Source organism: Juglans regia, chromosome 6 (assembly GCF_001411555.2).
Source record: "Juglans regia cultivar Chandler chromosome 6, Walnut 2.0, whole genome shotgun sequence".
Taxonomy (NCBI): Eukaryota; Viridiplantae; Streptophyta; class Magnoliopsida; order Fagales; family Juglandaceae; genus Juglans; species Juglans regia.
In genome coordinates, this window is record NC_049906.1 from 9,989,131 (window position 1) to 10,001,632 (window position 12,502).

The following is a 12,502-nucleotide window of genomic DNA, read 5'->3' on the forward strand; positions in this document are numbered from 1 at the left end:
AGTGTTGAGCGAATTCTCAGTCTGAAGTTCACTCGAGCGATTTGTCGAGTGAGCCTATTTGAGCAACTTATCACGTGAACATCGAATGAATTTTCTTTCTAGTTATTTTTGAGTCACAAACAAGATAAAAAAATCTTAATCGTGTTTGCTTTGTCTTGGGCCTCATTGAAAATTTACCAAAAAATATAACGAATCTTTATTGGATCGGATCATCAAATTGATCTACCACAAGAATAAACCAGGTTTCAGAAACCCAACACAAGTTAGTATGGAAATGGTAGGATGGAGCTATAATTGTAGGAAAAAAACAGCATGGGTGAATTTTATTTCATTAAAGAAATAATAAAAAATGAGTAGGCAACCCTATTGTTTAGAACTTTTTTTTATACTCTCCATTATTCTTACAATTCTCTCTTATCTATTTTCTCACATATTTCTTTATTTACCTAAAATCAAATTAGCATACTATATCTTTAAGTTATAAAGAAGTTATAATGTTAAGATCCGGCCTTAATATATACAAGATCACTTGTTTTTAATTTATTTAAATAATAAATATTTGACCAATATTACATTTTTTAAATATTTCATCCACATATATATATTATAGTTTTGGAAATATTTGTTTTTTTAGATTTGAATAATTATTAATATAATTATCATATTAGTAATACTAAATACAATTTTATAATATATATTTAAAAAGTTATTATTAAAAAATATATTTTTCTATTTTTTTTTAAAATTAAAATACATGAGAGTTGTACGATTTTAACAACTTGGTTGGGAAAAGTTGATGGAAACAGTGTCACGCTCCGGGGGGAGGGGTGTGGGAGAGTACCGAGTGAGCATTCTTTAGATAACACCAAAAAAGTCAAAGGGATTCAAACTCAAATCACGTGAGATTCTTACAGGCTGTTAGTGGGCCCATCCGACGTGGAAGACGTTGAAGTCATCTTCAAACTAGTTATTTTAAAAGAAGTGGCTGCCTCTCTGTGTTCCCTTTGGTTATCGTCTTTGCGACGGTTGATTATGGCCGTTGATTGGAGTGAGCCAGCGGCTCTGGATTAGGACTTACAGCTAATGAGGTTGGCAAAGTAGTCAAAAAGCATGCGGTCCCACATGCCGTTTTTTTTTTGTAAATAATAATAATTATTATTAAAATATATATATATATATATATATATATATATATATATATATCGTTGGTTATGTGTTCGTGTTAACAGCTCTGGCTTTCCTGTCATGTTTTAAACGCTCCCAATAAGCACTCCCCATTTGTGACGGTACGATAATTGTTTTTATTCATTAAACTTCTCTTTCTGTTTACCCGATTTTCCATTTTTAACCCCCCAGTAGTGTATTATATATAATATTCACATAAAAAAAAATTATATAAAATTTTTTTTATAAATTAACGTAATTTTATTTAATCTGTTAAATTTATTTTATAATATAACAAATTATATTAAATTATATCAATTTATAAAATTTTTTTATAAAATTTTTTTATGATTAAAATATTTTTTATTTTAAAAATATGATAATCATGTTAGAAGTGAAAAAAAAGCATGGTAGCTATTGAACTTGATAGAATACCAAATCGATCCGTACCGAAGATTTGCGTTCATGTACTGATGATATCAATGGAGGGGTAAAACCGTCAAATGAGATAGTAGTCCAGAGTCCAGACAAGGCAGAATCAGACCGCGACAAAACTTGCTCGCCGAAAGAAAATCCTTAAAAATAAAAATAATAAAAATAATAAAAATAAAGAGAAATAGAAATGAAAATGAGGAGGGAGGAGGGGATGCGTAGATGGTTAGAAACTTAGAATCCCCTACCCACTTTACAAAAGCCAGTTTCCTAGAAGTATCCCACCTCTAAAAAGACCTCCATTGGCGCTCATCAAGTGCATGCACCTGATCTTCTCTCTCTCTCTCCATCTCTCAAACGCTCTGTCTTCGCGTCAGTGTCTGTATATAAAAACCCAAACACTTCGCTCTCTTCATTCTGTCCACGCCCCTCAGCTTCTTCTAAGAACTTCACTCTCATCAGCTAAATCTCTCCTTCTCCTCCTCCTCCTCCTGTTTGTGTTTCTGGTTGTGGTATTTTGTTTTCTCCGAGTTTCTTTCATGGAAAGAATTAATAGGTGTTCTTCTAATTCTTCCACTTCCTCCGACTCTTCCTCTTCAGATTCTTCTTTATCCAGTAAGACACACAGAGATTGTAATAAACCAGATAGGATCAAAGGTCCTTGGAGCGCGGAAGAGGACCGGGTTTTGACTCGCCTTGTCGAGCGTTATGGCCCCAGAAACTGGTCCCTCATTAGCCGTTACATTAAGGGTCGGTCGGGGAAGTCGTGCCGGCTCAGGTGGTGCAATCAGCTGAGCCCCAACGTGGAGCACCGGCCATTCTCTGCGGCCGAGGACGAGACCATCTTGGCCGCGCATGCCCGGTACGGGAACAGGTGGGCCACCATTGCCCGCTTACTCCCGGGTCGGACCGATAATGCCGTGAAGAACCACTGGAACTCCACGCTGAAGAGGCGGGTCAGGGGTGGGCAACACATGGACGGTAATGGCGGCGGCGGCGGTCACGACGGGTGTGCCTCCGGATCCGTGCAGTGCATGGGAATGGAGGAGGACGACAACCCGTTGACCGCGTTGACTCTAGCGCCGCCGGGGATCGGCAGTGGTAGAGGTGAATGTTCGGCGACGGAACAACGGACGGAGAGTATGCCGGCGGGGTTTTTGGATTTTATGAGGGATGTGATTGCGAGGGAAGTAAGAGATTACGTGAGCTCTACCATGTCCGAAAACTCGGGTTTTCACTGAACGACGGATGTCTTAGCAGATCGGGTATCGGGTCGACTTATACTAGCTTGTGGGTGGTTGGTTGGATTGATTTTTGCTGTTTAAGATGTTAATATAATTTTCAATTTTTCCAGAAGGAAAAAAGCTCTAAAAACAAAGCATTTTAATGACTAAGCTTGAAGACTTGTTTGGCTTCTCAAAACATTTTTATTCATCTCATTATTATAATTTTTTTAATTTTTTAAATAAAATATAATAAATAATTTAATTTTTTTAAAATTTTAAAATAAAAATAATATTTTATTTTAATTTTAATTTTCATCTCAATTCATCTATGATAAACCTTGGCTAAAAACACTGAACATTTAACAAAATTATTATTATTATTATTATCATCTCTTGCTGCGATAATTATACTGGCTTTGAGCTCTGAATTTGATCATGACCAAAATGACACCTCCCAGCCTGTTTCAGGTCATTTATATAGAGATTGACATGTTGGTATTGAAACAGAGCTCGATGAATTTGCATCTGGATAAACTACCTGCTATTAATTAGGCTCATACGACTGGAATTCTTACAAGAAATGTGCATGCAGATCATGTTTGTGACACACATCTAGGATTATATAAATATTAGACGTGACCGATTAAACTTAAAAGTACCAAATGTTCATCTTATATTTTCATATTGCATAAGCATTTATATGGTTAAAAAGATCTCTTCAGATAATGTTTGATCCAAACTCCTCTTTAGATGATGATGATGTACGTAGAATCATTCCAAAAGATAAACTCAATTTGTAACAAGAGAATGAATACTAAAGGCACATTTATTTTAAAAAGATTAGGCAAGATTACTGTTGATGACCTGTTTCACTACTACGCACTCCCGAACTCCTGCAACCAAAGGATAAGAGGGATTGGAGGTTGAAGAGGGCCCTTCCAATGCCTAAGTCAGTAATGATATGAATAACCTACGAGCCAATTTTCTAGAGAGTTTCATTAGTATACCTGGATCATTTAAATAGAGAGCTTATCTTCTTGAGATCACCTAGATTAATTGCCTTACCTATTATTTGAAATCTGAATCCCAGTTCCTTTGAACTATCTTCTTGTTTTGAATGAGTGAATATCCTAATAGTCTCAGGATAAATGGGTGGTCATTCCCCTTAACGATTGACCTAAACCCTATTGGGTCAGAGGGTGTTTAGGCCTTGAGTGACTTGTTGGGCTCCCATGGCCCGGGCTTAGGGTGGCACTCCGCGAGTCCTTATATATGGTGGTATTAAAACCCTTCTATTTACCTCGCGAAGTCTAATTACATATAGTGTGATGTGACTCTAGTATTAAGTAATTTTAAGCCCTCTCGGATAACTTAATTTGTGCCCCTCTAAATACAATGGGAGCGCCTTAAAACCATTAAGTTTTTCCCTTCTAAATAATATGGGATGGCATTCGCCTCATTCTCAAAAATAACTTGGGCGTACTATTACAATCTCCTTTAATTTCTTGATGTATGAATTAGTCATTCTATCATATAAAAGTATGACTTAAGTCCCATAATTCTATCTGGGTTTTGACTTTGATACTATCCGTAAAAATTCAAGAGAAGTTAAAATCACTTATGGGCTTATATTCTAAAAATACTAATAAATGTTAGAATTAAGACCTTATGAAATCATTATCAAAACCTTAAATTCTCGATTCATATTAATACGAGGTCTTATTCACCACTGGTGAATCACCAATATCACCATCATCCCATCCCATCCACGGCTATTGTACAATTTGCTACAATAAATTTGATCTCTATCATACTCGGATTTGTTATCTAAGATTGTTTTAGTCCATCGCTACAAAATACAAATGTACATCTTTCCTATGTTCGAGGTTGAGATATTATTTACCAAACATATTTGGGTAATTCCATATATACACTTACCATTAATTGGTAATTCATGCTACATTAATTACGGTTATAGACCATGAAAACTACTAAACTAATTTATTATGATCCTTTGTATTGAAAAACAAATAAATAAAGAGCAAATAAAAGGAAAAAAAAAACCATGAATTAAATGGGATTCCACTTGGGAAGAAAAAAAGAGAGTCCAACATTCCTTTTTCAAGGTGTGATTATGGCATTTCACATAATGGTGTCTCACCACACAAGAATTCTACTTATTGAATTACAAAATGTCAATAATCTAGAGAAATTTAAAGTAGAACTACTCAATCATATTATTCCATGCATACAAGTCGGCCGTCTCCAATAAAGGCTGCTTAGATTGTTTTTGGATACTGAGGTGATCTCAAATGATTTCAATTGATATGTGAATAATAGTATTTTGTAAGTACTATTGAGATGTGTTTAAATGTAAGTAGGATGAGATATGTATTTAAATGTATAAAGTAGGTTGATATGAATTTAACTTTTTTATAAAAAATTGAAAAAGTAATAGGTTTCATTAATGATTGACTTGAGATGAGTTGAGTTGATTTCACTAACCAAACACATCCGTGAGTAATGTTATTCATCCTCCTTTAATATTTTATTCTCTTATCATCTCATGATGTGATATTAAATGATTGAAAAACTCTTTATTATATTTCACTTGTTAAACAATTAATGTTACGAAGATGATGATTAAAACTTAAAAGGATGATGACTACATTTTTTAATTAGATAAATATTAAATTCCCCCCTCCAAATTTGTAAATATATTTTTAATCCCAAATTAAATTTTCTAGTTCCCAATTGTTAGATTGTGGTCGAAGGTAAGAATTTGGAAACCCTTTATTTATTCGAACATAAAAGTTTTTAGAACTTAAGATAGATATGAGTCTTGAGGTGATCATGATGAGTATAACCATGTGTGAGAGCATTCTTTCTCGTGCATTGTTTCAAGTGGGTTAGGCTTATTTCATCATTTGACCCAACCATAGTTGGAGTAGTGCCTTACCAATGGTATTGGCCTTGTAATAATATTGAAGATTATATTCTTTGCGAGATTCAAACTCATAAATTATAATTGAAGATGTGAAAAAAATATCGACATGTTCATCAACCTTATGAAATGCTTAAAGCAAATTATGGTTGTAACATGCAGATAATAAATAATAAATTATGATTTGCTATCTTCAACAAAAACTTAATATTTTCGTTCAAAATCATCAATGAAAATTGTTTATTTGTGACCAGTTATTTTTAGTAAAAATGATTATTTTTTATCAAAATGAGTCTGTTTTTATCGTAAATAGTCGTTATCATCGCAATTTGTCGTTAATACTTATTTTTCTTGTAGTAGTTGAAGGAAATAAGAAATAATAGAAAAAAAAAATTCACCCGTTGGTTGAATATGCATGGGTCTAACTAGGAAATTACATTTTTTTTTAAAAAAATTTTAGAAGTTTTTTTGGGTCAAAGTTTTGAGTTAGAAAGATCAAGAGTTTATTAAATTAAAGCTGATTCTGGCTAAATTATGTGTTTTACAAAAAAACCTCTATATATTTCTTAATTACATTTTCCAAAGGGAGATGTGAGGTTTTTCAAACTGGTTCTTAATTATGGGATTATTTTTAGTTTTTTAAGACTAAAAATTTTTTGAAATATTTTTTTGAAAATAGGAGAGAGATTTTGGGGATTCGAAAGATTTTGAGGTGTCAAAAGTTATTTTAAAATTATAAGATGCAGTTTTTTGAAAACTATTTAGAAGAGGGATATGATTTTTTTTTTGGATAAAATCAATATTTTAAAATTAATATTTAAGGATAAAAAATTATTTAAAATTTTTAGAAATAATAAAAAAAAAAGATTTTAATAGGTTTTTTTATTATATCAAGTTACGTCAATTTATAATTTATTTTTTTCAATTCTTTATTATTAAATATTTCTCTTATAAATGAAAAGAGAAAAAAATGACATATTTTTGCAAGTTTTTTTTGGCCATAATTCTTTTATAATTAAATGCAGAATCTTTTTGATATTTTCTTGGCAATACAGCTTTTTATAAAAATCCGACATGATGGACCACACATTAGGAGACCAGATTGATTTACCCAAAGAAGAGTCCCGCTTTACATTGACACTTTTGGATTTTCTAAGTTCATGCAATGCATGTTTTAAATGTGTATGAGTAATTGATTTTGGGAATGCAATGAATAAAGTGAAAGTGAGAATAATTTCAGTGGCTTATAAGGCATTTGAATCATGAACATGATGATTCCTAGCTACTTGTAGGGTCCTATGACTTGTGTTTTTTTTATATGGTGATACATAGAGGTGACCATGGTAATGGAAGTACATGGGAACAACCCCTTCCCCAACCAAAAAAAAAAATAAATAAAAAAAAAGGAAATAAAGAAATTTATCAGAAGGCTTGGCAGGATTGTGGAGGAACTTGTGAAATTACCATAAATTCATTTCAAAATCTCAAACTCATGGGAATATATATATATATATATATATATATTTTATTATTTATATTTATGTCTTAACATTCACCCTCACGAGTAGATCATATTCTCCCTTACAAGCGTATCTAATACGTAAAATATTTAATTAACACTTAGTGAGGTGTTAAGTTGATCTCAGATGTTTTATTAATTGTTATAAAAAAATAATGATAACATATTAAATGATAATAAAAAATAGATAAAAAATAATAATAAAATAATAAATAGTACTGAAATATTATTATAATACTCTAGTACCCAAACGAGCCTAATTGGGCTCGACTTAGTTATAACTGATTTTTGTGTGTTTCGTTTGTATAATGGGCCTAAATATCAACTGATTGAGAAATATGGGCCTCGGAAGTATTTTACACCAATATTTCGATAGTATTTTTTAAGTAGTTTTCGAATACCAATATCTAATAACATTCATCTAAAAAAAAGAAGTAAGATTTAACATTAAAAAAATAATTTTTTCATCCACTTTTTTTAAAATTGAGTACAAACTTTACGCATCCTATAACTGTAAATATTATTTCTTATCTTTCTATTATATCATAAAATAATATGTTGATAAACTTGAATTCTTATATAATTTTATGATAAGATAGCTTAGATTGGACTATGAAGTCGTTCGTATTTCGCAAGTATTTAATAATTTTTCAGTTTTTAGGATTAAATATTTAAATAAATACTCTTGTGATTTTCATTTTAGATAAATTGATTTTTTATATTTAAATTATATATATGCTAAAATCACATGTCACGTGTAAGAAGACTTATATTCTTATTATATTTGATTTTTTTTTTAAAGTGTGTCATGTGGCATATTATATCAAACCACATCTATTCGTGAGTTTATTTTTGTGAACTTGCAAAATATTTCTATGAGATTCAAATATGAGAAAAGATATCTGCAATCGTGAATTGTGCAACTGCCGTGTAATTACTTTGAAAAAAGTGAATAAAATATGAGACCTATATGAAAAAAATTATTTTTTTAATAGTAGATCCCACTTTTACAAAATGATTATGCGACATTTATGCACTTCACGATTATATGTAGAATTACTCTTAAAATATTTCTCTTAAGTTAGTATAACAATTAATCAATCAATCATACAGTTTAAAACTCGCAAATTTAAAAACAAAGTTTTATTTTTTTTATTGAAATTTGCATAACATCCAGGAGAACCACAATTCACCTCATACTTTTTGCTATAAACCCTCATAATAATAATAACAGTAAAAACAGCAATATTAATACAACCATTGCATAGAGATGGTCTCCAAATGAGCAAACCCTACTTAAGCAGCACTGCGTCTTCCCTGGCCCTAGCCAGCTCTGTGATTTCTGTGAAGACAGATTAATAATGGGGGCGCGGCCATGGAATAGCAAAGAACTTCATTTGGCCTTGGCTGCAGTGAACGCCATTGTTCACAGCACATGCAAAGTAGTATGGCCTCCACTGTTTCAGCACAAACTCAAACCCCTTCCCACTCCCCTGTTTTGCGTCTGCCACAATCCTTGCCTTCCTGAAGTCACAGTTTATATAGCTCCACAGGTTTGGCAGTAGGTATACATTGTGGGAGGAAGTGTTGCTTGGTGCTGCATATTTGAACACTGCATATATATATATATATATATATATATGCATATATAAGCAGATCATGTCAGTGTTCAAGCTTAAAACACATGATACTTTAACGTATACTATCATACTATGTTAATTCATCTTTTGTTCTTAAAGTTTAAGCTAAAATTAGGGCTCGTCATCAACAGTACTTACCTAGTTTATCGTTTATGTAAAAGGGACTGTTTTTGATAGCCCAATCAGTGTAGTTGAAGCCGAAACTCCAACCTTTTGACCCTCCAACCACAATGGTTTCGGCCTCACTCATGAGTACCAACAAAGAGGCAGTGAAAAGAAGCAAGATGAATCCTCCTCCTTGTGCACTTCCCTGACTAAAAGCCATGATCTTAATCCTGATCAAATTGCTCTCTTTTGAAGGGTTTTAATCAAGGAATGAAGGAGAGATTGTGGCAAGAGAGAGTGAACTGATGTGGGTTTATATAGACAGAGACATGATTTTCTTGGGAATGTGGGGGGTCAAGAAAACTGGCTAGAAAATTTTGGCTGGCCAATCTTTTTCCACTTAGCTTTGGTTGGTAAGTGGAGGAAAATTGTAGGATGCTTCCAATTCAAATTCCATGTTAATTGGAATCAAATTACGTATGTACGGATGTACCCCTGGGTTTAGGTGAAGTAGTAGGGGAGATATGTTTTCTATGTTTCGGGCATAGTGGTAAATTCGAGGGGTTTAGGAGCACAGTTTAGTCTTCAAAATTTGGGCAAGTCTCCATTAAGGAAAAAGGAAACGGTTATGATTAGTGAGGCATTTAAGTCAAATCCAAAGCAACTGAATAATAAGTGTGGGTTGTTGGGCCGTTATAACGGGTTCATCGGTCAACTGACGGCACTCCTGTTCACACTTGTGGGCCTATTGTTAAATGGGCTGATAGCCCAAAACATTCTTGCAAAATTGCACTATTCAAGTTCAACAATAGGCCCAAAGCTGATTTAAATGTCCAAGCTCTAATCCAAAGCTCATCTTAGAGCCCAACCCATTTGTTAAAGAAAATGGGAACACTAAAACGAAGCCGTTTTGAGTGCACGATAAACCCCTTCTCGCATACCCCTCCCCATCACACCCCCGTAGCCTGCCTCCACGCCGTCCGTCCACTATTCACGCAGTGCCTCAGCGCCCACTCCGTTCGTCCTCTCCGGGTTGCGCCTCCACGCCGGTAGCCCTCTACGGCTCCTTCCGTATCTCTCTCTCTCTCTCTTTTCCCTCTGCAACAAACCGAATGTCCCTTGTTCGCTCTGCCCCCCGCCGTCCCAGCCATAGCCAGGCTACACGCCGCAAGCCGGTTTCTGCGCCTCCGTACGTCACTCCTGGCCGATCGACCACGAGTTTCCGCCGTTAAGCTCCTCGGTTCCCTTCTCTGTCTTCCTCTATAGCCCTTTCTTTTTGAACCAGAGGTTGCTACTGAAAAGTTGTTTACTTTTTCATTATTTTTTAAAGTGGTATCAGTATCATTTACTTATATTTTTTTCCTTCCAGGCTGACCATTTCCTTCCTCTATTGCATTTAGCATCCTTGGATTTGTCACTGTTGGGGTAGCAAACGAAGGATCTTGAGGTCCTCCTATCTAGGAAAGGGAAGTTTGAGAAAATGAATCCTTTTCCCAAACAACCTTTGTTTTGCCTGAAATTTCCTTGGGACAACCATCAAAATCCAAGAAATGCCAACATCTGCAGCTTTGAGGGTCCGTGGGTATTCAAATCCATGCAGAGTCTTGGATCTGCTGCTTTCAATTTTGTCAGCTCCGTTTCAAAATCCTCGTATCCATGGATGGGTACCTTTAAGCCTTTCCAATTGGATGCTGGAACCAATCAAAGTCAGAGTTTGAAGTCAAGAAAGATCTTGACTCCTGAAGAGCAAGGAGAGGCAGAGCATAGAGCGTTTGCTGCAGCTTTGGCAACAGGGAAAGAGGCTACAGTGATTGAGTTTTACTCACCAAAATGCAGACTGTGCAATTCTTTAGTTAACTTTGTTTCCGAGGTGGAGGGCAGAAACTCAGATTGGCTCAACGTTGTGATGGCAGATGCAGAAAATGAGAGATGGTTGCCTGAGGTACCCTACGTTCCTTCCGTTTTAATTATATTTTCCTGTTTTTGGTTTTCATAGCTTGGCTGATTTTTGCTGAGCAATTGCTGGTTCTCCTGGGGGTGGTGTCCCCACTCCCTATGACTTGTTGCAATTTTTAACTACAACAGTAACTGTAGTTTTTTCTTATAAGTAGAGGAAAATATCTCGTATTAGCCCATCTATTCACTTCTGTGTTTGAACTCTTCCAATTGCCTGAGAGGCCATTGATCACTCCTCCTAACATTCCTGTAATGCAGTTCTCCTTAATAGCTGAAACATATTTGGGTTAGGTTTAATGCAGTTCTCCTTAACAGCTGAAGCATATTTGAGTTAGGTTTAATGTATAGTCACCGCATTGTTGGATTTTTCTTACATTGATCTGTTTGTGTTGAAGAGTAATATACTAGCTTTAACGTCTTCGTGTCACGATCTTGCCCTTGCCCTTTGAAACGGATATAACAAGTCTAGTATGACTCTGTCGCTATGTCTCATATGTTTTCCAGATGAAGAAAGTTCTGATGGCTGATATGATTGTTAAATGCGTTGGCAAAATGTTAAACAAGAGGAAACACTTTTATCTGTTGGGGACGACTAAGATTTAGGATTATTGTTCTTGTATTGTAGGATTTATGCATTAACTTGGTATTGATTTCTCAACTTGTTTTATTATATTTGTAGCTATTTTGTTTATGATATTGGCTGCAATCTTGTATGTGGAAATGCTATGGAAACCCATGTCTTGATTCAATTTCCAAGCAGCATTGCTTGCAACGCTCATGTTTAGCCAGCTGAAATATGGGTTTGAATTAGGGTCAATCAGCGTTCCTTTTTCAGCATAAGCAAAGATGTTAGGGTGATATGGCTGGTGGAGGTTTTTATTATTTTGGAGTATGACAAACAGCTGAACAACTTTTTAATTCCTTATAAAAAACTGTTTAATTTCATTAGATTAATATAAATTTCCAACTGTCTCTGTTTCCTTCTTTCATAGGAAGTTAAGTGCCTGGAATTCCCAACATTGTTTGGTTCCCCCATGATATGAATTGATTAGTATATGGCTTTAGATGATTTTTATATCCTTATTCCTTGTCAATGCAGCTTCTTCATTATGATATCAGATATGTTCCTTGCTTTGTGCTGCTGGACCAGAAAGGGAGGGCACTAGCCAAAACAGGTGTTCCAAGCAGTCGTTTACATGTAGTAGCGGGTCTCTCACATCTTCTCAAAATGAAACGTTCCCAGAAAAATAATCACTAGTTTCGCATTGTGCCCATTTGTAAGCAGCAGCAGCAGCATGTAATGTTTCCAACTGATTGGAATAAAGATGGTGAGTGGGTCATTATGGATACACTTCCACACGGAGTCCTCATTTGGATATGGACACAGACAATTGCAAACCTCCACATATATGTGGCTTTTGGTTAGGTCTGGTTCTGATGAAAACGACGAATAGACAGTTGCCACTTCAGCAAAACGACAACATATAGCAACCAGACAGATTTTAAATAAAAAAAC

The 12,502-nt window shown here is 34.6% G+C and overlaps 3 protein-coding genes across 4 annotated transcripts; 2 read left to right on the forward strand and 1 right to left on the reverse strand.

The window, feature by feature from the left end:
- Positions 1-1,753: 1,753 nt before the first annotated feature.
- LOC109010305 (transcription factor MYB56-like) lies at positions 1,754-3,025 on the forward strand. The gene has a single exon (XM_018991088.2). The coding sequence runs from the start codon at positions 1,917-1,919 to the stop codon at positions 2,835-2,837; it is 921 nt and encodes a 306-aa protein (XP_018846633.2). The 5' UTR covers positions 1,754-1,916; the 3' UTR covers positions 2,838-3,025.
- Positions 3,026-8,473: 5,448 nt separating this feature from the next.
- LOC109010307 (blue copper protein 1b-like) lies at positions 8,474-9,299 on the reverse strand. Its single transcript, XM_018991091.2, has 2 exons — positions 9,064-9,299; positions 8,474-8,897 (listed from the first exon to the last, which is right to left on the reverse strand). The coding sequence occupies exons 1-2, from the start codon at positions 9,248-9,250 to the stop codon at positions 8,641-8,643; spliced, it is 444 nt and encodes a 147-aa protein (XP_018846636.1). The 5' UTR covers positions 9,251-9,299; the 3' UTR covers positions 8,474-8,640.
- A 656-nt stretch (positions 9,300-9,955) lies between these two features.
- On the forward strand, positions 9,956-12,411 carry LOC109010306 (thioredoxin-like protein HCF164, chloroplastic). 2 transcript variants are annotated; one of them, XM_018991089.2, is made up of 3 exons: positions 9,956-10,317; positions 10,400-10,972; positions 12,086-12,411. In XM_018991089.2, exons 2-3 carry the CDS (start codon positions 10,511-10,513, stop codon positions 12,242-12,244), a joined length of 621 nt encoding a protein of 206 aa, XP_018846634.1. In that variant the 5' UTR covers positions 9,956-10,317; positions 10,400-10,510; the 3' UTR covers positions 12,245-12,411. The 2 variants fall into 2 exon arrangements, with proteins under 2 accessions (XP_018846634.1, XP_018846635.1); XM_018991090.1 differs by having other exon boundaries at positions 10,431-10,972.
- Positions 12,412-12,502: the final 91 nt, after the last annotated feature.